Source organism: Lithobates pipiens, unplaced genomic scaffold (genome assembly GCF_037356315.1).
Source record: "Lithobates pipiens isolate NorthernLeopardFrog02 unplaced genomic scaffold, aLitPip1_a1.2 Scaffold_16, whole genome shotgun sequence".
Classification (NCBI taxonomy): Eukaryota; Metazoa; Chordata; class Amphibia; order Anura; family Ranidae; genus Lithobates; species Lithobates pipiens.
Window position 1 is genome coordinate 189,964,947 of NW_027507748.1, and position 26,774 is coordinate 189,991,720.

The 26,774-nt window shown below is 40.2% G+C and overlaps 1 protein-coding gene across 2 annotated transcripts in view; it reads left to right on the forward strand.

The window, feature by feature from the left end:
- The window catches only part of TBL1X (transducin beta like 1 X-linked), a 475,925-nt gene that overhangs the window by 373,345 nt on the left and 75,806 nt on the right, over nt 1–26,774 (forward strand). For both annotated transcript variants that reach the window (XM_077480837.1, XM_077480836.1), the window contains one exon: nt 18,578–18,827. In XM_077480837.1, the coding sequence (XP_077336963.1) occupies nt 18,578–18,827 (250 nt within the window). The remainder of the gene's footprint in view (nt 1–18,577; nt 18,828–26,774) is intronic.

The following is a 26,774-nucleotide window of genomic DNA, read 5'->3' on the forward strand; positions in this document are numbered from 1 at the left end:
TGGTAATATCAATGGCAACCATAAATGCACACAATTTCCACATAAAATCAAAATGGAAAAGGTTGTATTACACTTTAAAGTATGAATACTACTCACATGGATAAAAACAATAAGCACTTTGTATGCATAACATTCTCAAGATAGAGGTTCCATACAATGCTGAGGAAGGAGCACACATGCCTCGACCGCTGACCCTGTACCCGGTAGTGACGTCATTCATGCTTCCGAGTGTCTGAGTGTCTCCAAGTTCTCCAGGAAGCACTAGGAGCCAAGTAAACAATAGTGCAGAGCTAAAAAGTGACAAACCTATAATATTGATTACTGAAACAGAGATATAACTCTCAGTACCACAAAATTATGATATAACAACTCAAATCACATGTGAAATGCCCATAGTGATAAAAACATAAAAGGTGAAAAGTAGTACAAAACAAAAAATTCTTGAGTTTAACTGCTTGCCGACTGCCGCTTGTATATTTACATTGACAGAATAGCATGGCTGCGCAAATGAATGTACCTGTACGTGCCTTTGAATTTGCTGCGGTGCATCGCGTGCACGCCGTGAGTAGGATCACGGGTCCCGCAGACTCGATGTTAGCGGGATCATCTCATGGAAAGGAAGAATGGGGAAATGTAAACAAACATTTCCTCATTCTGCCTAGTGACACTGTCACTGATCAGCGCTCCCTGAAATCGGAAGTGGTGATCAGTGATGTGTCACACGTAGCCCCTCCCTCCACAGTTAGAATCACTCACTAGGACACACTTAACCCCTACACTGCCACCTAGTGGTGAACCCCTTCACTGCCAGTCACATTTACATAGTAAGCAATGCATTTTTAATCGCTCTGATCACTGTATAAATGTGAATGGTCCCAAAAATTTGCCAAAATTGTTCGATGTGTCCACCATAATGTCACAGTCATGATAAAAATCAATGATTGACACCATTAATAGTAAAAAAAAAAATTATGAATAAAAATGCCGTAAAACTATCCTCTATTTTGTAGACGCTATAACTTTTGCGTAAACCAATCAATATACGATTATTTCGATTTTTTTTACCAAAAATGTGCAGAAGAATATGTATCGGCCTAAACTGAGGGAAAAAAAAAATTTTTTATATATTTTTGGGGGATATTTATTATAGCAAAAAGTAAACAATAATGCATTTTTTTTCAAAATTGTCGCTCTTTTTTGTTTAGAGCACAAAAAATAAAAACCACAGAGGTGATCAAATACCACCAAAAGAAAGCTCTATTTGTGTGGAAAAAAGGGCGTCAGTTTTCTTTGGGAGCCACATCGCCCGATCACGCAATTGTCAGTTAAAGCGACACAGTGCCAAATCACAAAAAGTGCTCTGGTCTTGTAAAAAATCAATAGTCCAGCATACAATAGCTTGTTGTGAGAAGATGAATCCCATAAAATTGCATTGGTATCACCCGAGAAGGAACGAAATATTAAAGCACCATCACTGTGTGCTCCACCACCAAAGTCTAAAGTCAGAACACTTACCAGATGGTGTGGACTCATATACTACAAGTATTGAGTCAAACACGCAGTTACACAAAATCACTCCAACCGTGTCTAGCACTTCCAGATGGTTGTTAGGGTTATCTGATTGACCTGAGATTAGGAGGAAGGAATCAACCCTCAGAAGCCAGGCTCCCATCATATGGCTTCCAAGTCACAGGCGACTAATGAGAGGTAAGCACAGCAGCACAGGGAATACGGTGCTGGGGGTGCCCAGGTGACCCCAAGACAACAGCTAGATCTGAGAGTTCTCACACAAAATAAGTAGTTCTATAAGCAAAAAACATTTACTGATCAGGGTTACATAATATTTACAAAAAATACACACACAACCAAATTTGCAATACAAAGTACAAGTATGAAGTTATTTTTTCTCTCAACTTAGGTTTGGTCATGCTGATTGCTGTGTGTCCCAACACAAAGAGAGTGCGCAGCTTGATCAAAAAGCATTATATCCCCCTCTCCTTTCTGTACTGTGGTTAATATAATGCTCCCTCATTGGTCACTGTAACTAGCTAATGTATATGGGGCACAGCCTGATTGGAGGATTCAAAGAAGACTGCTGTTTACAACCTATGTGAGATGTCATGGCAAAACAAAAGGCAGGCCTTTTCAATGAAAAACAATTTACAGTAACACCAACATGACACTCAATGGTTTAAATATTAGTTCCATCTAACTAAAATATATATATATATGTATATATATATATATATATATATATATATATATATCAGTTGATGGAGATTTCACATAAGCACAGCAGACAGCAGTATTGTCAGTTTGGAGAGGGGGGGTGTTGAATGTATTAACAGATTTAGATACACTATTAGTCAAACTCTAGCTCACACTTCATAAGCAGTCACTGCAAACAGTTCTTTCCTATTGGGAAAAAGGTTTTGCATATATAAATAAAAGCTGACCAGTTTAATCACCCCTGCCAGTGTTAAGTGGTTTAGTGGTTTGTATCATTCATATAAACTGATACATTCTTCTGGAGAGTTTGTGCTCTGAAAAACAACAGATGTTCTGGCTTACCAGATAAGAATAGAAGAAAGGAAAGGAATGCAGCCATTACATCTAATAATTGGTAACCTACAATATAATAAATGTTTGCTTTTGGGTTTAATACTGCTTTATGTAGAACATTATATTTGGTTATGTTACAGGCTCCAAGGGGGTTATTTACTAAAGGCAAATCCACTTTGCACTAAAGTGCAAAGTGCACTTGAAATTACACTGAAAGTGCATTTGGAAGTGAAGTCACTGTAGATCCGAGGGGGACATGCAAGGAAAATAGAAAAGAAGCATTTTAGCTTGCACATGATTGGATAATAAAATCAGCAGAGCTTCCCCTCATTTCAGATCTACCCTTCAGATTTACAGCAACTGCCCTTCCAAGTAGACTTTGCATTTGTAGTTTGCACTTGTAGTGAATAACCTCCATTGCTTCTTTACATATTTTAATGGTCAGGGTTAAAATTCAACCTAATACTTGACATTAAAATACTTTCATTTTTTAGGCAGGTATATATAAAAATGCCATTGCATCTAGAGCTTGATTTACTAAAGGCAAATAAGTTGTTCACTATGCAAGGAAAGTTTCACTTTGCAAGTGATTATTCCCTTAGCTCAATAAATGCAGTGATATTTCACTTTGCAAAGAATACCCAATCACATTAAAACTGTATTTTTTATTTATTTTTTGCTTGCACATGGTTGGATGATGGAAGTCAGCAAAACGTCATCTCATTCACTAAGAGAAAGACAAAATTCCCTTTCAATTTTAAAATTTCCAATGACTACACGTTTTCAACAGTCTTTACTGCTGTAGTGCTGTAAAGAAAACAATATTTGATTTTCAAATTTTCAAATCTATTCGGAACATACAGCTGAATGAGTCAGAGGAGGGATACAGGCATACCCCACTTTTAAGTACACAATGGGGTTTATTCACTAAAGCGGGAATGTGCAAAATCAGGCTAATTTCTGCATAGAAACCAATGAGCTTCTAACCCCAGCTTGTTCAATTAAGCTTTGGTAATAAAACCTGGAAGCTCATTGGTTTCTATGCAGAAGTGAGCCTGATTTTGCACTTTCCAGCTTTAGTAAATAAACCCCATTTTATTGATTGAAAATGTATACTTTATTTTGCAAGAAAATATACAAAAAACAAATACTTTAAACAGGGTACATTCTAGACATGTGCATTCGTTTTCGTCCGAACGCATTTTCGTCCGAATTTCAGCTATTTTCGTTTTCGTTTTGACAAACAATAACGAAAGCACAAAATCCGAAAAACGAAAGATCCGACATAAATAAATGCTTTATTTTCGTTCGTTTTCATTGTTACAACAGTTCGATATAGAATAGGAGATTGGGTCCTGCCCCAGGGGACATGTATCAATGCAAAAAAAAGTTTTAAAAACGGCCGTTTTTTCGGGAGCAGTGATTTTAATAATGATTAAAGTGAAACAATAAAAGTGTAATATTCCTTTAAATTTCGTAGGGGGGGGGTTGTCTATAGTATGCCTGTGAATGGGGCGCATGTTTCCCGTGCTTAGAATTGTCCCTGCACAAAGTGTCATTTATGCAGGAAAAAAAGTCCTTTAAAATCACTCGCAGCTATAATGAATTGTCGGCTCCGTAATACAGAGAACACTCATTGAAAGTCATTGATAAAAAAAAAAAAAAAAAAAAAATAAAAAGCGTGGGGGTCCCCCAAATTCAATTACCAGGCCCTTCAGGTCTGGTATGGATATTAAGGGGAACCCTGCCTCAAATTTAAGAAAAAATTTGACGTGGGGTTCCCCCTAAATATCCATAACCAGACCCTTCAGGTCTGGTATGGATATTAAGGGGAACCCCGCGTCAAATAAAAAAAAAAATTGACGTGGGGTTCCCCCTAAAAATCCATACCAGACTCTTTATCCGAGCACGCAACCTGGCAGGCCGCAGGAAAAGAGGGGGGGACGAGAGAGCGGCCCCCCCTCCCTCCTGAACCGTACCAGGCCACATGCCCTCAACATTGGGAGGATGCTTTGGGGGTCTGTGACCCCTCAAAGCACCTTGTCCCCATGTTGATGAGGACAAGGGCCTCATCCCCACAACCCTGGCCGGTGGTTGTGGAGGTCTGCGGGCGGGGGGCTTATCAGAATCTGGAAGCCCCCTTTAACAAGGGGACCCCCAGATCCCGCCCCCCCCCCCTGTTTGAAATGGTAAGGGGGTACAAAAGTACCCCTACCATTTCACAAAGAAAGTGTAAAAAATGGTTGAATAAAACAAACACACTTTTGAAAAATTCCTTTATTAAAAATAAAAAAATAAAAAAAAGATTCCAGCGGCGGTAATCCACTCTTGCTATCCAGCGACGGACGGTCATCTCTCCAGCGATGTCTCATCTCATCCAGCGCAGCGATCCATCCTTCTTCTGTCTCCTCCACGGAGACACTACAGGCATTCCGGCGGCTGACGTTTCTTATATACGGAGGGCGGGGCCACCCGTCACCTGACCCCGCCCCCCTCTGACGCAAGGGGAAACCCGGGGGTTCCCCGTGACGTATGGGTGACCCCGCCCCCCCTCTGATGTAACGGAAACCTGCCTGTGTTACATCAGAGGGGTGCGGGTCACCCCTACGTCACAGGGAACCCCGGGTTTCCCCTTGCATCAGAGGGGGGCGGGGTCAGGTGACGGGTGGCCCCGCCCTCCGTATATAAGAAACGTCAGCCGCCGGAATGCCTGTAGTGTCTCCGTGGAGGAGACAGAAGAAGGATGGATCGCTGCGCTGGATGAGATGAGACATCGCTGGAGAGATGACCGTCCGTCGCTGGATAGCAAGAGTGGATTACCGCCGCTGGAATCTTTTTTTTATTTTTTTATTTTTAATAAAGGAATTTTTCAAAAGTGTGTTTGTTTTATTTAACAATTTTTTACACTTTCTTTGTGAAATGGTAGGGGTACTTTTGTACCCCCTTACCATTTCAAACAGGGGGGGCGGGATCTGGGGGTCCCCTTGTTAAAGGGGGCTTCCAGATTCTGATAAGCCCCCCGCCCGCAGACCTCCACAACCACCGGCCAGGGTTGTGGGGATGAGGCCCTTGTCCTCATCAACATGGGGACAAGGTGCTTTGAGGGGTCACAGACCCCCAAAGCATCCTCCCAATGTTGAGGGCATGTGGCCTGGTACGGTTCAGGAGGGAGGGGGGGCCGCTCTCTCGTCCCCCCCTCTTTTCCTGCGGCCTGCCAGGTTGCGTGCTCGGATAAAGGGTCTGGTATGGATTTTTAGGGGGAACCCCACGTCAATTTTTTTTTCAATTTGACGCGGGGTTCCCCTTAATATCCATACCAGACCTGAAGGGTCTGGTTATGGATATTTAGGGGGAACCCCACGTCAAATTTTTTCTTAAATTTGAGGCAGGGTTCCCCTTAATATCCATACCAGACCTGAAGGGCCTGGCAATTGAATTTGGGGGACCCCCACGCTTTTTTTTTTATTTATTTATTTATTTATTTTTTTATCAATGACTTTCAATGAGTGTTCTCTGTATTACGGAGCCGACAATTCATTATAGCTGCGAGTGATTTTAAAGGACTTTTTTTCCTGCATAAATGACACTTTGTTCAGGGACAATTCTAAGCACGGGAAACATGCGCCCCTTCACAGGCATACTATAGACAACCCCCCCCCCTACGAAATTTAAAGGAATATTACACTTTTATTGTTTCACTTTAATCATTATTAAAATCACTGCTCCCGAAAAAACGGCCGTTTTTAAAACTTTTTTTTGCATTGATACATGTCCCCTGGGGCAGGACCCGGGTCCCCAAACACTTTTTAGGACAGTAACTTGCAAATTAGCCTTTAAAATTAGCACTTTAGATTTTGAACGTTGGAGTCCCATAGACTTTAATAGGGTTCTAAAGTATGCTATAGTTAGCTCCGTCAAATCTTCTTTATACATTGACAGACACCATAAGCCTTCCAAGACAGATTCGAACGTAATTCATGTGGATTTTCGGACGAATGCAATTTTTGAACGAAAACAAAATAAATAAAAACGACTTTCGGGAGTAACTAAATAAATTAAGTTTTCGGACGAAAACGAAATTCCGAAACGAAATATTTTACTCTGCACATGTCTAGTACATTCCACTCTGTACTACGACACAGCGCATAAATACACTACATAACAATACAGTTCCAAGCATACAAATAAATTATATTCATTCTGCGGTATGATGCCTGATGTGTTGCGCAGAGTAATGGTACCCCGAAACATCACATTATGCATGGCGCTGCATTACCCTGAAAGCATTACTTCAAAAACATGTCACAAAAGTCAAGTCATATTGTCAAATCAAATTGCATTTCAATGATCAACAGGTGTGATGGGGGGGGGAGAAGGTGGGGTAGGGAGGGAAAAAGTTCACAGGCCCGAAGCTTTATTGAACTGCCAAAGGATACATAGCGGGGGGAAGGGGTGGAAGGGAAGGGGAAATCTTCAGACCTCCTCTTCCTCCTTAAAGTCCATCAAGTGATAGTCTCTGAGCAGACTGTGGACCAGTCTGCGACAGTCCTTGATGGACATCCTCTCCCTCTGGTGGATGAGGCGCTTTCTGGTGCACCAGACAGCGTACTTAAAGCAGCACAGCACCTGCCAGGCACTATCAATGTCCTCCTGTGAATGAGTTCCACAGAAGAGTCCGTTCAACACACCAAAGTGTGTGATAGCAGTCTGTGGTACAAAGTCTTTGAGATCAGGTTCCAGAGCCCTCAACAGGCCCTGTACATAAACCCCATTGTTTACTTAAACATGGGGTATGTCTGTACATCCCCCTTCCTGTTTCTAGTATGCAGTATCAGTTGGAGAGACACAGTTCAAATGTAAGCAGCTTCTGCTGGGTTCTTTTATGAGAAAACCCAGAATGCTTTGCAAATGCAGTGTCACAAAATAAACTAAAGAAAATCTCTAGTTTTAAAATGAAGCTTTTATGTATATAAAAAGTGGCATAAAAAGATAAATGTAAATGTTTAAACAAATAAATTAAACTAACCAAAAAATAGTTTTTTCCTTATGTTACATATTAATAATCACAGAAAGTTAATTCAGCAAGATTTTACTTTGACTTCACAAAAAGGCATATGATAGTTGTGATCAAAAGCCATGGAAAGGTGCACATTATCCTTACAAATTACACTGCTGATGACCTGTAACAGGAGATTTGCATTATGTTCTGAGTATTATTGCAGATTCAATTTATATTGTGGGAGTCACATGCTGATTGCCTGCTCAGCCGTCTCTGAACATCCTGAAATATAATAGCAATGCCACTTGAGTTGGAAAGTTATACACAGCTAGCTTATGGTTTTGTATTGTTCAAAAAGTAAAAGGAGGCTGAAAGAGCATATGTACGGTGCAGTGTCAAATCTCGAAAAAGTAAGGTATATGTGCACAATAAATAGAAGGCAGAGAACATGCAAATGGTAAAGAGTCGTTTGTTTTAAAAAAGGCTTCTAAATTAGTCCACATAGATTGACTGTAATCCCCCTTGAGCTATCTGGTTGGTATACTATTAGAGTGAACCCTTTAGCACCTAAATCCAGGCATAGACGGAGCAATTTTTTTGTCCGGCAGGACAGGTTGCGGGAAATAATATTGCTCAATTCCCCCATCAACACAATCAGTTTTAACGGGGGATTCTTCGATCAAGCTATTGTGTTCTCCTGGCAATGGGATGGGTGGGGGAGCTGTCCCGGCCTGAAGAACACACAGTGATTTTTGATAGCGACTATAGCTTTGTCTAATAAACCATCTATGGCCGTAATAAAGGACCACACTTAATGTATTTGACCCCCAGTCAGTTATGCGTCCCAGCTTTAGCCAATAAAGTCCTTTTCTGTTTCAATAGTTTTTATTAAGATTTTGAAAAGAGTAAAAGCAACAAGAGCACCGTGCAGAGCAGCAAACAACCCTTGCATGCTCTGTATAGACAATAATAAATGGTACGTAAGTAAGGGTAATAAAGCCCTTTTCAACAAACACAATTTTTCATTGTGGATAAAATTATTGATCCATTTCTATAATTGGGGGGGGGGGGTCATGTTATTCCCAGCAAGATAGGTAGTTTACCATCTGCCATTCTCAGTAAAACATCCATAGCCACACTAATTTTTCACAGTTATAGTAATCCTATGGAGATAGTGTTCAGAACATGAACGATCAAGGGCAGAAAAACAAAAAGCCTCAGCATTTCCTCTAGTATGTAGAGCTAGGCGGCTATTACAGTAGATAATTAGTAGCAGTAAGTAAAAAATAAAACCCATGTAATGAAGCGGTGCACAGACCATAAATTACAATCTGATTATACAATCCCTGTACAACTTCCTTTGGATATACCAGAAGATCTAAGTGCAATTGTAACATGTTGTGAGCTTAAGCACACCCATAGAAGGTGGGAAATTGTACACAATACAGTGAACATATTTGGGGTTAATTTCCATAACCAAACAATTGCAAATATCAAAATATAGAAAAAAATGTCATCATTTCTAGAATTTTCTTTTCCACGACACGTTTTATTTATCTGGGAGACAAAATACAGAAGATTCTAGTGATGTGTGCTTTTGTTGGGTTGGCAAATGTTTCAGTGAAGATAAGATTATTCTAAGGTGGCCCAAAGCTGTTTTGAATTGTGGAAGGTTCAGCAGGACCCAGGCGAGATTTTAACCATGTATAGGCAGACTGAATGTACCAAGTTGATCAGTCAATCAACTTGGGTACAACCAGCCTGCCAGATTTTGCATATGATTATTGCTAGCGGCTGGTATAGCTGCTAGCAACAATCACTGTCTTCTCCCAGCGGGAGAGTACAATAGCTCAGCGGGAGGGATTCACCTGTCAACACTGTCTGTGTTAATGGAATCAAGCTAAAAGAAAGATATTTGCTTTGTGTATGGTCTGCCTAAGTGAAAGAGGATTGGCCATTAATGTACAACAGCCATTAAAGCATACGTGAACTCAAACTATGAAATTTTCTTATTTGATCCCCTTTGCATTATTCAAGTGTCTCTAAGCCTAAGAACAAACATTAAATGTGTTGCAGCTTAACTTTCCTTGGTGGTGGCTAAATTAGTTTTCTTTGTCACACTTTTTTCTTCTTTATTTTCACCTGGTGATCCTGTTAGAAACATACTTCCTGTTCTAGGGTCGACAACAATGCTGAAATCTAGGATGCACAATATTGTCACCCTAGGAAGGGAGTGTGTTAGGACTATATAGCACCTCCCCATCTCATAACATCAGAGTAGGTACTTCATAGTCAACAGAGATAGTGGGGAACAATTCTAACTGATAACTTTTTTGTTCTCTTCCTATATGAACAATTATCAGCTCACTAGTGAACATTTTTTTTGCATTTGTTGAACAGATAAAACAAAATGTTTTGAATGGAATATTTAAGTAAATATGAGAAACTTGCTTTTAAAGTTTACTTAAACTTTGAATATACTATGGAAAGTGTTTTGTTACTTTTTTTTGAGAAGTGCAGAAAATATTCACTGCTGATCCTGCCCAAAATCTAGTGACCTTGTAGATTCCTGTGCTCTCTACTTCTGCTGCACTGTTATCAATTAACATAGTTTTCTATGAAAACATTCTCCTCCATAGATACAGCATGGTGAGTAAAGCCTCATACACAAGACCAGATTTTCCGATGGGAAATGTGTGATGACAGGCTGTTGGTGGAGAATCTGACCGTCCGTACGCTCCATCGGACATTTGTTGTCGGATTTTCCACGGACAAATTTCTGTTATCGGATTTTCCAATTGTGTGTACACAAGTCCGTCAGACAAAAGTCCAAAGTACAAACAAGCATGCTCAGAAGCAAGGATGAGCCAGAAGCGGTCGCTCTTGTAAACTAGCGTTGGTAATGAAGAATTAGCATTCGTGACCCGGGAAAAAGAAAACAGATAAAATTAGACATGCTCTCTGCCAATAGAACTTAACCAAAAAGTGCATTTGATGCATCCAAAAATATATCAAATTAAATCATTATTCAACCAAAAAATAAAATAAAAGCCTCATGCATGTGTCTTGCTTCTTAATATAGGGAGTCAACAATGCCAAGAGTTGGTGAAAGCAGGGGTCCGTCATCCAGAGATAATTCCGAAAATCATCTCCTGGAGCTCCTGCAGCAAAGGCATATGACATAAATGATCACGATTAATAAAGCAACCAAGTTTTGGTCCAAGAAATCCTCCTCCTCTTGTTCTTGGACTGGACTTTGGTCAAAGCAATAACTCTAAGGCCAATAATAAATAACACGTTATCTCCTCCAATTACACAACATATCTGGTTGATGAACGGCCATTCAGAAATTAGCTGAAAAGGGCAAAATGAAAAGCACAAAATGAAAATCGCAAATCAACACTCACCAAACTTCTACTAACGCAAAAATTAGTAGAAGGAGGCCAAAGGGTGGCACCTGACAATTGAAATTCCTCTTTATCGGATCGCAGTACATCTAGTATGTCACTACGTTCATGTTTGTTGGCTGACAATTGTGTTATACACAATGCAGGCACACACCCTTCGGACAAAATTCCAACGCTTTGTCTGCAAAAAATCCGATCATGTGTTTTAGGCTTAAGAGTCGTCATCCTTTCATAGGAATTGTGTTACCAAGTAAAAATAAAGGGGGAAAAAGTCTAATAAGGGTAAGGACTACGCTTCAGCAGCACCAGCTGACAGGAAGTGATCGAGAGGATCATGTTTATTTTAGGTACCAATCGCTAATTGTAGCTATTATTAAGATAATTAACACAGTGACTAGTGATGCTGGATCTTCCAACAAAGTATCAAGAAACCTAGAATGACATGTACAAGCTACTTAAGACCCAAAACTATTTGAAAATATGAGTGTTGACCTTCTAGATTAAAATAATTCCCCTAACTAGCTGTGCTTCCAAATATAAATAGACTATACACATTGAGTGTATGTGACAACTAAAGTGCATAAATAATTGTGCAACAAACAGTGATGAATACAGTCTCAGCCAACTGTAAAAAGTGACAGTAGTGCAACAAATAAAAATAAAAAAATAATAAATGTATGATAATAGTGCAACAAATAAAATCTTTTAAAAAAATTATAAAGTGCTACTGTGCATCCATACGGTAGCTAATGGTACAAACTTATATATACTAGTGTCCATAGGATCATATATGCTAAACTTGATCCACTAAAGAAATATGACAAGAAAGTGCTTCTGTGTGCTTATGTGACATTCAATTGTGTCAATTCAAAGGTGCTTAGAGTCCAGACGATTCAGGAACTGCTGTGTGTATAATCCAAAGCAAGTCGCAGTGATTACGCTCAGGTGCTCCCCCCTAGGTAATAAATATAATACATATATTTGAAACACCTCCGGGGCTCTGCAATTTCAACCAGACTCCTGGACCCATCAACACAATAACTTGGTATAGTAAAAAAGGACTGGATGGTGTAATATAGTTTGAATAGTTTATTAATCACAAATAAAACCCCCCTATGGGGTACTCACATAGACCAGGCGTGTCAGTGCGCCACTCTACATCAAGCAGAAGCGTGTAAAATACTGGACCGGTATCGAGATGGTATGGGGTTCCTTCCTGGCAGATCACCTGCTTCAAGTCCCTCCTGTACCTTCCCCAAAGCATGCCAATACAGGAATTTTCCATATCTTCTTCAGGGGGAAATATGATTGGACAGCTGACCTGTCAGTTAATATAGATCGTCCATGGCCATTTTGTCGTGGCCTAAGGACACTCTAGTGCTAGAATCTATATGTTCAATGAAATTGCTCCATGGTATTCAGCTGCCTGGATACATCCATTGATAATAGCAGTATAATAAGAACTCCATTATGACGGCGCCGTACGGTGTCCTGCATGGTCCACCAGGGCTGTCAAAACTATTTAGGAATTTAACTACTAATCAGAACGAACACGGAGGAATTATCATACAATCCCGTGTGGCTGTTAGCATCATCTGATACCTCACCACACAATAAATATCACATTGAAATGCATTATAAAAACAGAACAGAATAGTATATATAAAAAGACCAGAAATAACATAATATCATATTATAGTTTAAACGGGGTTACCGACATTAACATTAATGATTGTTTTAAAATCGCATTTAAAGATGCAATATAACAAATGCATCATTAAAAATGCATTAAAAAAAAGGGGGCCTTATCATTAAGACCCTATAACTACATAAATAGGGAAATGGTAAATATGCAATAAATGATTTCATGAAACTCCAGGTTATATAGATAAAATAGTTAAATTAAAATAAAAAAATAAAAAATAAATATATGTTAAATTTATTTAAAAATATATATAAACATATATTTAAAAATGTGTATGAGGACTAATGTGGTTGTATGATTTATGCCTAATGTATGATTTATTTATATTTATTTATATTTTATATATGTTATGGTGAAGGATCTATAACTACTCTCTTGTTAAGCATTAATAGTGGCAATTATCAATTAACTATATACATGATGGACTGGATACCTAATAATTAGAAACAGTTTTAATCAAATTCTTTATTTAACCCACCATGTGCCAAAGAGCCCAACTGGTGTTTCCACCATGATTCATGTTTACTAATATCTCACATAGCTGGAACCTCTCCAGTGGCGTTTGGGTGCCTCAATGCCCCAAAATTGCATACCCTCTTTTATTATGGACATCCCTAAAATGTATAGAGAGGTTATGTTTATTGAACCCTTTCCTAGTGTTCCTAACATGTTCTTCCATGCGGTCCTTTCGTGCTCTTTTGGTTCTACCCACATAGATTAAATTGCACGGACATTTGACTGCATACCACACCCACTGTATCGCATGAAATAAAGTCCCTAATGGTGTATGTTTGCTCAGATTGAGGGTTAGAGAAATTTTTCACTTTTCTAATATTGGTAGGGACCCTTACACAGCTATAGCATCGTCCACAGCTGTGGAAGCCTTTAATGTCCCAGAACATCTTTGGTTTAAGGGGGGGTGGTTCCACCACATTATGTACCAAACAAACCCTCAAATTGGGTGCACTCTTGTAAACAATTCTAAGTGTTTCAGATAAACTTCCTTTGACATGAGCATCCTGTTTTAAAATGTCCCAATATTTGTGGATAATTCTTTCCACCTCCTTATTTTGAAGATTAAAATCTAAAACAATACATGTTCCCATATCATTATTGGTTCCTTCTTTAGTGGTGCTGTCTTTAAGTAGACCCCCCTGCCCATATTTCTGATCCTATTCATCTCCTGTGTCAGGAAATCATCCCAGTATCCTTTTTGTCTAAACATTTTGCTCAGCATCTCTGATTGCAGTTCAAAATCAGCATATTGCGTACAGTTTTTTCTTATCCTCATATACTGACCCTGAGGAATATTGTCTAGCCAGGGTCTGAAATGGCAGCTCATCGTTGGAATATAGGAATTGCGATCTGTTGCTTTAAAATATGTTCTTGTTTCTATGCCATGTGATGTGTTACGAATCTCCAAGTCCAGAAAATGTATCATATCCTTACTAATGACCCATGAAATTAATATTCTGATCATTATCATTCATGGTTTGGAGTAGTGTTTCCAAAGATGCCTTGCTTCCCTTCCATATGATTAGTAGGTCATCAATAAATCGTCTGTATAGCATGAAGTTGGGATCCCTGTTTTATAGAACACCTTCAGCCTCCTACTTGGCCATATGCAGGTTTGCGACACTAGGGGCAAATTTCGCACCCATTGCAACACCTTTTATCTATAAATAGAAGGTGTTCTGATACCAGAAAAAATAGTTTTCCAAACAGAAATTCAAACATTTAAAAATAAATCTGTGTTGATTCTTTCTCACATCACTATTTTTCAAAGCCCACTTTACTGCCCTCATGGCCCCTTGATGGTCGATATTTGTATAGAGTGAGGATACATCACCTGTTGCTATCACCAAATTATCATAAATTGTGCATTATTTTAATAACTGCAGGGTATGCCTAGTGTCTTTTAAAAAAGCATGCGTAGTCCTTACTAGAGGTTGCAGGTGAATATCAATGTATTCACCTAATCAAGATGTAAGGGAATCAATCCCGCTCACAATTGGTCTACCTGGAGGGTTATCCTTATGAATTTTTGGTATGTAATAGATAACCGGAATTCTACTGACAGTGGGGACCAGATATTTTTCTTCATGTTTACTTAGCAAGTCTTTTCATAGTACTATTTATAATATAAATATAGTATTATAATACTATATAATACTATAGTGGATGATGGATTCCAATTATTTTTTGAAAATCTTCGAAGGATCAGATTTTAGTATCTGATAGGTACTTCTATCATCCAGAATCCTGTCCATTTCTGCTTTATATTGTTCTAGGGATAACACCGCAATAGGGATAGTGGGATTCTGACCATTGTGCTGTGATCCTTTATAATAAGGTGCACTTCCAGATTGATTGTCTCTCTATTAGTTATTGTTTCCCTGTTGGCCTTATTCCAATTACCACGATTTTGTGGATGACCATAATAGGTTGATCTACCTCCACCCTGATTATATTCCCTATTATCGTGTTGGCTATAATAAGGTTTCCTATCATTATAAGGTGGTCCCCCTGATCCCTATCAGCATAATGATTTAGAGGGTATTCCCTATTGGGGTACACCATAGGTTGTGGAGGTGGATTATAATGTCTCTGAGCTTGTGGCGTTTTAAACCCCACATCTGTGGTATGGTTCCCTTTATTTGTACTTGGTTCCTGGGGAACTCCACTGTTTGTGTCTCCGACTGGGGCCTTCCACCTAAAGACCTGCTTTTTCTGAAAATCCCCCAAGTCCCATACATACTTATTTTTCTTAGTGTTTTTGTTCTATAAATCCCTTTTCTGCATATTTTTCTGAAGTTCCCCCATATGCTTAATATATTCACTGCTATCTTTAAAAGGTTCAATTTTATCTGGAATATCCTTAATCTGGCCTTCTAATAATCTCATTTTGCGTTGCATCCTTTTAATTAAAAATTCCATAACTTCCCTAACTTTTCCATTAAAAATACATACCATTACTCAATAACATCTTCACCCAATAAACCGTCATTTATAGGTACATCCCATCTCAGATTCCTGGGTACCATATTATCTTTTAAATACTTTTTCATGGAGGATAAATCCCACCAAATATTACTTTTCTTATCCATACAATGTCCTAATTTTCCAAACAAATGTATAATATCATTGTCTTTATTTGTTGCTTCTGAAAATAACTCTTCCAGATTCAATTCCCTATTATCAAAAAATGTAAATGGATCCATGGGGCTGCTATCAGGTATATGGGATAAAGGGCACAAATATAGAGAAGATCCTGTGAGCCTCCACTAACTAAACTTTAGTTAGTGGAGGCTCACAGGATCTTCTATATATTTGTAAAATAATTCCCCTATTGACTAAACTCAATCAAAACTATAGATACATATTAGCATATACATGTCATGATTCTGTGATGTACTGATCAAGATTTTCTGTTATGAATTAAAAAACATTTTTGCAGTGTTGTAATGTTGTCCCTCCCTTCAAAACCTCCTATTCATATGGAATACATTTTTGTTTTCTTTTGAAATCAACTTTTTAGAGACGTAATTTGGTTTCTAGTAGTTGTATAGTTTTGTACTGAATGGGTTAAAAGGCAGGCTCTTTTTGTCATTTGCTAAATAAGGAATGTAATTGGATTCATGGACAAAGATATAATCACATTTAAAGGGAAAAAAAGTACGTTCGCAAAAGAATATTGTTTTCTTATCAACAGCAGTACTGTAATTTTCTTATCAGTCTCCTTTTGTCTACAATGCTGTGTTTCTTTTCTAATAGCAGTTTTATAATTACTTTCCAGAGTTAAGAAAGAGAATAAGTGGGAAATGACATGAATGTACCGATGTCCCGGAAAGGCTTAATTATGTCATTTACTTTCAGTACAACACCTTCCAACAGCAAAGCTTGCATAAAAAAAGCACATACTAGTAATATAGGTACCAGCAGTGACATGGGTATTATAGTAGACCTGAAGGCTAAACTTTTTTTTATAATGGAGTAAGGAAAGTTTATAAGCCTGTCAAGTTATTTTGTGCCATGCGTATCCCATTGCCATAGCCAGAAAGTAAGAGTAAATCCCTCCAAAGTGAAAGAAATCACTGGTAGTCCCCAGGGTCACTAAACCAGTGTCTCCATTGGAAGATTTCCCCTCTATTCCAGTTCTGGTGACCCCTTGGTAATAATGGTCACCAGGACAAATAGGGAAGATGAATCTCCCTAATAGGGATACAGACAGCAATAAGACTGTTCTAATCTAGTATTCTAATCCCTCTCCACTCTAAAACTAAAACAAGTCATACTTTAGACACTAAATAATAAACATGTTCTCTTTTACCCTATGCCATTTAGATAAGAAATTTTTGGCCAAGTTGTGTATATGATGACCACATACACCGAAGAATGTGGCCATCATAGGAATGTATCACTTTTCACCAAAAAAATATCCAAACAGATTTAGATCGGCTGCAGGGATTGTTTTAGCCCGATGCATGTAGTGATTAGTCATACAGTATGTTCCCCACCTGTCTAACGTGTAAATTAAAGTCTACAGGCTTAAAAAAATCAGTTTGTAAAAAGATTGAAAACTGGTGAAAAGACTGTATGCAGAGTGTAGTGATTAAAGGGGTTGTAAACCCTCATGTTTTTCACCTTAACGCATTAAGGTGAAAAAACTTGTCATTGACCACCCCCCCCCCCCTTCCACACATTTTACTCACCTGAGCCCATTCGCACACCCTCTCTGGCCCGGGTCTAAGTTTAATGTGAAGTTATGCACTTGGGGACTAACAACATGCATGCATCATGCATATTAGAAAGAGAACAGAATTCCTAAATATACAAAATATAACTGGATATTAAAATGTAAAGGTAATAATGACAGGGGTAGTTGATCCAGGGAATATCTGATTGCCTCTTGGGAAAAATATAATTTTTTACCCACTAGAGTGGATTGGATCATGCTTTATTGGTTATGTTTGTCTTCCTCTGGATCAACTGTGGGTATAGAATAGTGTATATATTTTTTTATTTGTGTGTGTGTTTTATATGCTGAAGTAGATGTTCTAGTGTCTTTTTTCAACCTGACTAACTATGTAACTATAGACCTTGACTCATCAAAAGGCCAAAAATATTTCCACCATTCTGGCACAACACCTGGAATTTTTCAAATACCCATAGCACCAAAAAGCATACCTCTGTCCACCAATAATTTTAAATAGGTACATGGCTACAATGAACAGGGCATTACCACTTGGTATTGCTGATTTACATATACATATACATTTGCAAGCGAAAATACAAATAATGAATGGCACAAAAACTAGGAGCCAAACCCATGTGTGGATTTGTACTAATTGTACCAATAATATTATGAACTAGGGTCAGTTATTCCACTAAACCTGAGTTTTTATTTATTTTTAAGATGCTGAAGATAGATCATCTAGATTCTAATGTCTCTCCAGAACTCCAGGGGTGGGTTTTCTGTGATTGAGCTCTCAATTGTGCATACTTGTCATGGCATTATTGGGGAGTCACACCCTGCCTGTTGGATTACTTTATTTATTTTCATTTATTTCACACTATGGAAATTTACCAAGAAGAGTGACAACAAGAGGGACCCAAGCAAGGAACTTTGGTGCAGGGATCACTCTGCTGAAATCCACAAGAGATATGAGAAACCAGTAGATTAGCTTTTTGCCCCAATCCAGTAGAGTAGCTTTTTGCCCCAATCCACCAAATTTAGCCAATTTATAATATTACTTTTGGGTGTATTCATATACTATCGCCAAACTTTTATGTAATATTGTATTTTAATATACAAATATTTTGCTTTTGTTTTAAACCTGACTGTAGTTAACAATATATTATGCAATTATACTAAAAATAAAATAATCAATTTTTTTTTTTTAGGATGGCACAGTGTTTGATGGTCGGCCTATAGAATCTTTATCTTTAATTGATGCAGTAATGCCAGATGTTGTACAAACTAGACAACAAGCCTTTAGAGAGAAGTTGGCCCAGCAACAAGCTGCTGCAGCAGTATCTGCACCAAGTGCAGCAACAGTCACCGCTGCCCCAGCAGCACCTGCAACCCAGCAGACCACACCAAAGAATGGAGCAGCCACTGTGAATGGTGAAGAAAATGGAGCACATGCAATAAGTAAGTAAACTTCCATCTGCCATTCCCAGTAGGATTCAGGGTAATACATATTGTCAAAATATCTGACTATGGCATCCCTGTAGTTCCAGGTCTAAATTTTCTGACAATTTACTTCCTTCCCCACCTACAAACTATTCCCCACATCAAAGTAAAGAAGCAGGATGGTAAGGGTAAAGGGGTTACACATACATTTACACAATATATATAGTATTTCAAAATTTTAACTTTATTCTGTTTCAGTAAATAGTCAATTTCCTCCTGCACCTTCCCAAACAGTTAATGTTGTTATTGTATACTGAGAAAAAGTAGTATGTTCCTGGGTTTTCTAATATGCAAATGGCTGCAGATCAAGATTCACAAACTCTTGTTTGTGAGTACCAGGATTCAGTAATAACTGTGGATCAATACTTAGTTCACAAAAAAAATATACATAGTTATTTAAAGTCTTTTGAAAGGGAAAGGAATGGTGAAAACTCGTGTCAGTTTTTTTTTGCCATCTGTGTCTCATTGGGTGATTTTGCATTACTTCCTGTCCAATAAACACAACAGAAAGTGAGCGGAAATCTCCTAAAAGTGAGGTAATCCACAATTAGTCAGTTGTCACCAGAATGAGTTTCATTGGAAGATTCCCCCTATGTTCCTGTTTCAGTGAGAACTGAATTTAGGATTTTCCTTTATTCTTCTGCAATAATGCTCAGCAAAACAAATACAGAGACCGAATCTCCCTAGAGGGGACACAACCGACTTTAAAGACCTAATAGGGGTCCTAACCCTATACCAAAACTAAACAATATTTTGGTTTTATTTACACTTAAAGTGGTTGTTAAGCCACTGCACTGTCTTCATGGAAATCTCTGTGTCTGATACTGATCGGTACCCCAGTGTATGTGATTTATACAAAAAAAGTAATTCTATACCTTATTTTATAGCGCCGCTCGGTGCTCGCATAACCGGTTGCCTCTCACCTCTTTTGATCTGACAGGTAAAGCGGGCGGGGCTGAGAATCCCTTGCTAACATCAGTCAGGAGGAGGGGAGAGATGGACGGTCACGTGAATGCTAGTTGGCACTCTTAAATAAGATATAGAACTTTTTATAAGGCTCACACACTGGGGAACCTGGGGAACCTAACATTATGAGACACCGAGGATTGTTTGAAAATTTTAATTTTATTTCAGCAGCAGGAGTGGAGGGGCGGGCCCTGACACAGAGCTGACAAGCAGGGAGGGAGGGGGAGAGAGGACAGAGCAGAGACAGGAGAGCTGCAGATGACGGAGGCACATAAACTTACCACGGTGTCATGGCTCAGCAGCCATGATAAACTGTGGTCAGTTTACAGGGAGGAGGTTTTTTAGGTGTTACAGGGGGCCAAATTGCATAGCACAAGCACTGTGTTGTGTAATACACAGTACAATGCAGATAAGGGAACACCTCACAATCAGCAAGGGTAGACAGTTCATGCAATGATTGTGTGGAAATGCCAGACAGGGCCCAGAAGGAAGATCTGGTAACCTGGTACCAAAGGAGCAGGCAGAAAGGTATAGCCTGGCAGCTGGAGCCAAGGTCATACATGGTCAGATGACTGGAGAAAAAGATATATTTAAGATCCAGACCAGGGGCATACACAGTAGACATGGGCGCCGTCAATAAATTTGTTTTGTTCTGTTTCGATTCGTAATAAAATTAATTCGTACTTCGTATTTCGTGTCCGAAATTCCGTTCTGTTTCGTACGAAATACAAATTGTCGTTAACGTGTACGAACATTCTTTACGATGAATTTAAAGGCAAAAACATTGCTCATTATGCTTATTATGACTTGCAGAAGACTTCTGTGATAGAAGTCAATGTAAGTTGCCTGAAGACATCAGTGAAGGACTTTCCTCCTCTCTGGGCAGGCTGCCAAGAAAAGAACAAAGTGATACAATGTTTCTTCTTCAATGGGCTGAACTCCGTGTGTAGAAGTTCTCAGTTTAATCATTTAAAGACTAAATCTTTTCTGACACTTGTTGCTTACAAGTAAAAATCCAGTATTTTCTGCTAGAAAATCACTCAGAAGCCCCAAAAATTATATATATTTTTTTAGCAGAGACCCTAGGGAATAAAATAGCGGTTGTTGCAATATTTTATGTGACGCGGTATTTGCGCAGAGGTCTTTCAAACGCAAGTTAGCCCCTTTTTTTTTGGTCGACCTCTAGGGAGCAGTGACATTAGCAGCGTGACATACAGCAATGACACCTGCACCGTGATAGAGTGATCTGACACCAGCACCGTGATAGAGAGCACTGACATCAGCAGCGTGACATACAGCAATGACACCAGCACCGTGATAAAAGGCTAACTTGCGTTTGAAAGACCTCTGCGCAAATACCGCATCACATAAAATATTGCAACAACCGCTATTTTATTCCCTAAATTTATTCCCTAAATTTTTGGGGCTTCTGAGTGATTTTCTAGCAGAAAATATTGGATTTTTACTTGTAAGCAACAAGTGTCAGAAAAGATTTAGTCTTTAAATGGTTAAACTGAAAACTTCTACACAGGGAGTTCAGCCCATTGAAGAAGAAACATTGTATCATTTTGTTCTTTTCTCGGCAGCCTGCCCAGAGAGCATGAAAGTCCTTCACTGATGTCTTCAGGCAATTTACAGTGACTTCTATCACAGAAGTCTTCTGCAAGTCATAATAAGCATAATGACTGAGATCCGGAATTCGTAAACAAAAGTTCGTATTCCATACAGAATTCGGACGCATGGCAATTCGTATTTCGGATCCTCCAGAACGTACGAATTTCTCAAAATTCGTACGAATTTGAGATTCGTACGAAACAAATCGCACATGTCTAATACACAGATGAGTAGAGGTAAAAGGAACAGTGTCTGGAGGCAAGTCTGGTCAAACACAGGAGATCAAGCAGGAGCGAGGTCAAGCAGCAAGCTGGGATCAAAATGAGGAGAGAGTCAGGGGGCAATCCAGGAACAGACCGAGTCAGTAACAGGGTGTCAGGTAGCAGGGTAACCAGGAAGCACAGAAGCAAGGATCGCAGAGAGCTGAAGAACATCCAGCAATCAGCACATGCTAGGATTTCTTTTAAATAGGCAGTTTGGTGCCATTCCGCGCACTGGATGTGCGCAGACATGTTACTGCATGCTGGTTACTAGCCTGAGTCCATCTATGTACTGGCACATGCACATGAGCATTAGCTGTACAGGTATTGGTTGGTTTCCTGACAGGTAATATTAAAGGGATTGTAAAGTGAATTTTTTATTTATTTAAAATAACAAACATGTTATACTTACCTCCACTGTGCAGCTCGTTTTGCACAGAGTGGCCCCGAACCTGCTCTTCTGGGGTCCCTCGGCGGCTGTTCCTCCAGCAGATGCTTCTCATGTTCATGCAAGCTCCCTCGCATGGTGAGAAGCATCTGCGGGCGCGCTCCCATGATATAGCCGGCGGCTATAGCCGCTCATTGTATCACACGGCCCCGCCCCCGGCGCTCCGTGTCAGTGGATGTGATTGACAGCAGCGCGAGCCAATGGCTGCGCTGCTTTCCATCCATTCACTCCAGCCAATCAGCGGCCAGGCTAAATGGTGGAAAGGACATCGGGGGACGAGCGCGGGACTTTCGAGGGGTGAGGTAAGTAAAACGGGGGGGGGGGGGGCTGGGAGCGCAGGCACTGTCAGATGTTTTTTCACCTTAATGCATAGAATGCATTAAGGTAAAAAAACATTTACCTTCACAACCCTTTTAATATAATATAATGTAATATAGTAGACATTAAATACAATATCAGATATGACTCAGATGTCACTGAAAAGTGGGAAACCAGAGTATACTAAGTGATATTTGTTACTTTTTTCTTTAGGAGGGTATTATTTGTGAAGAACACAGGTATCAGTCCCCTGCCCTCCTCACTTACTCGTAACGGAGGACCAGTCAATCTCACACCACACTGTCACTTACGTAACAATGCCACTCTCAGCTGCACTTATGATTTTAGAATAATCGTCTGTAACACACACTGCCACCACAGACAGGTCTGCTCACAGTAGCGCTCTTCAAGAGGCAGGTTCATTTATAGCTTGCATTAAGCGCTTTAAAGACAAGGTTAACACTTTTCAAAATAAGGGTTTAATAATGAAAAGGTCAAAATTGGTGCAAATAAAATATTTACAGAAAAATTTGTTTTAAAGAGATGAAGACAATATACAACCGCAAAGAAATAAGGTGGGATTGAGGAGGAAGAATGCTTGCAATTAATGTCCGAGGGTTGATCAGAGTTTGATTGATAAGCTAGGTGATCGTTTCTAAAACTAGGCAGATGTTCCTACTTTGATGGTAAAAGGAGAACTCACCACTGTCTTGGCATCTCCTCTCTTCTGTGGAATCAAAGGGGTGTTGACAGCTACCAATGACCAATCGTCTGGTCAACTTGTTTAGGGGTTGGTTGCTGGGAGGTCTTTACGTTCATGACCATGTCCCAGGTACACTTTGTGATACAGGGCAGGTTTTCAATGTCTAGTTTACCTACGAGGAATAAGAGGTACCAGTGGTTTCCCATATATTCTGACATAGGGATGTCTGGACTTGAAACATTACAAATTATCTGAGGAAACTAAATGTCCATATTATCGCTGTGCTATTATTATTTGGAAGTTATGAAACATGCTGAAGTTTCAGAACTATACTAAACTGTCTGCACACCATGTGGATTGTGGTATTTACGATAGGTATCTGTTGGTTCTCTGGATTGAGAGGGTGACAGTTTTATTAGGAGTCCAAGCCTTAAATTGTGGATTGGGTAATGTAAAAGTCTGTGTATTCTGATCACTGGACTGATAAGGTCCTGGCCTCAGTTACAGTTTGTGTATTGGATAACTGAAAGAAAAAAGGTGGGGGCAAGGTCACGGTGGTATGCCCTTCACTGGACAACATGGCTGGGATGAGCTGCGCAATGGCAAAATGTCTACTAACCACACAGCTATGCATTAGCCCAGTACGCATGGTCATTACAGGACTACTGGAAGCTGAATGGCATCACCACTGCAAATGACTACCCCATTCCCCGGATTGATAAATTGTTAGATAGGCTGGTGGCTGCCCGCTATATCACGATCATGGATCTGAGCAGAGGGTACTGGCAAATTCCTCTGGCCCCTGAGGCTCGGGAAAAGTCAGCCTTCATCACCCCATTCGGCTTGTTGGAATTTACCATCATGCCGTTTGGGATGAAGAATGCCTCATCTACATTCCAGATAGTCATGAATTACTTACTGGAGGGGCTGAAAACCTTTGCGGTAGCCTACCTGGATGACATCGCCTTGTTCAGCCCTAACTGGGAAGAACACCTGGTGCACCTGGACCAACTGACAACTACCAATCTGACTGTCAACCAAGTGTCAGATAGGCATGACTGAGGTCCAGTAATTGGGACACCAGGTCGGAGGAGGCACCCTGAAACCTGGGACAGGGAAGATTTAGACCCTCCTGGCCTGGCCTACTCCCCAAACCAAAAAGCAGGTTATGCCATTCTTGGGGAAAGCTGGCTATTATAGGAAGTTTGTATGTAACTATAGTAGTCTGGTGAAACCTCTGACTGACCTAACCAAAAAGAAACTGCCCGAGGTGGTGTCTTGGACACCAGAATGTGAGCTGGCATTTCAGGCCTTGAAGGAGGTGCTGGCCACTGCCCCTGTGCTACAGGCTCCAGACTTCACCCGTAGGTACAAAAATTTGAAAGTTTGCTCTAAACAGTAATTGAGAGTATTGAATCTTCTTCTCAGGTAAGATGAATATTTATTCTAGTCACCATTCAAAATACAAGCATTTATTGCCTACAATATGTATTGACCGAAAGATATGTCACTTTATGAACATCCACACACTGGCCCTGGTTTACTAAAGTTATAGGATTTACAAACAAACTTTGTGTTTGAATCTACACTTCAATGTCTGAACGTACACCAGCCAAAATATTAATTTTTCGCTCATGTTTTTGTATCTAACTTCTGTAATTTTTGAAATGTACATACCATAGAGCAGGGGTCATCAACCCCCAGTCCCCGGCCCACTACCGGGCCGTGGCCCTTCTGCAGGTGGGCCGCGGGTGCGGGCGGCCGCAAGACACATGCTGGGCTACGGGTATGAAAGCGGTGGATGGAAGAAGCGAGCGGGCGGGCAAGCAGAGATGATATCTCTCTCCGCCCCCTCTGCATCATCTGTCTTCCGCCCTCAAAGCCAGTCTGTGTCGGAGGTGCAGCGGGGAGCAGAGAGATGACATCATCTCATACTGCCTGCCCGCATCGCCGCTCTCCCCCGGCTCCTAGTGTGTGAAAACTTATGCTGATTCCTTGTTCAGCGGCGCAGATTGCCTGCCCCCCAGACAGCTAATCAGGGGTGGCAGAGGGGTGGAGCCAGAGACTGAGAGCTGAAGGAGTCCCGGACCCTCCCTCTGCCAGATGAGACCAGCTGCAGCATGAGAGAGACACCCTGCAACATCCAGAGGGGCAATCCCACAGAGATGGGACATCATCAATGACAGGTGAGCTGTGTGTGGGAGTACAGGTGAGGTGTGCTGGGACCTGTAGTTCACCCCCTCAGCTGTCTGCCTGACATACCACAAGGGGCGCTCCACTCACTCCACATCTGGTGACAGGCAACGTGGCAGGTGGCAATCCACATCTTGTGGCAGGCAGTGTGGCAAGTGACATTCCGCTTCTAGTGACAGGCAGCGTGGCAAGTGACTATGCACATCTAGTAGCAGGCGACAGTAGTAAGTGACACACTCAAGGCTCCCACTGATTCTACAGTATGGCGAGTTGAACTATTTCATTTATTACTGCAATGTAATAATAGAAATAATACGGTTCAATCACCCTCACACCATATCAAGCATGGTGCCGTGATGATTGAATCACTAACACCAGCCATTGCCCGTGAAAAATCGCCACCCCCCCGGGCCTTGGCACAATTTTCATCCACACAGCCGGTCCCCGGTGCCAAAAAGGTTGGGGACCACTGCCATAGAGGAATACAATTGCATCAAGGGCACAGCTATTATAAAAAGAGACTAAATAAACAAATTTGTGAAAAGCTTCAGTTAATTGTATGCAGGGATATTGGGAAAATCTATTAATTACTACCCTAACGTACATTTCTTTTTTTCCTATGATATTTTGAAATCTTTTTTTTTTTTAACCTTCCTAGCGGTAATCCCGAGTCTGGCTCGAGTTGGGATTTCAGCACCACGAGCGGTAACCCCGAGCCAGACTTGGGATCGCATCGCTGGATGCAGGGAGGACACAGAGAGAGTTACTTACCTTGTCCCCTGGATTCAGCGATGTCCTCCGCGCTGTGTGATCGAGCTATCCTCTGCTCGATTCACACAGTGCTGAATGCCACCGTGCTCCGTTCCCTGCGACGTTACGGCGCACGGGAGCGGAGATCGGCGCCAAATTCAAAAAAGTAAAAAGACACAAAACACATACAGTACTGTAATCTTACAGATTACAGTACTGTATTAAAAAATTACACACCCCCTTTGTCCCTAGTGGTCTGTGCAGTGCCCTGTATGCACTTTTATATTATAAATATTGTTTTTTCTGCCTGAAATTTGGAGATTGTCCATAGCAACCAAAAAGTGTCCCTTTTTCAGTGTTTTAGGATTTGATTACATTATTTAATAATTTTTATTATTCTTTATTATATTATAAACTTTATCATACCCGGGATGTCTACTAGACTCTGGTTTGAACAGATTTAAGAGAGTTTTTCCTAAGAATTACAGGACTACAATATAAAACGCCAAATTTCCATGCAAAATACTTGTACCGCTTTCAGCACCTAAAACCAGAATGAATCATACCGCCAGGGACGTTAAAAATGTAATTTTTATGTAAAATGTAAATGCTCCCCAGAAAGCCAAAAAGCAGTATGGGGGGGGGGGGGGGTA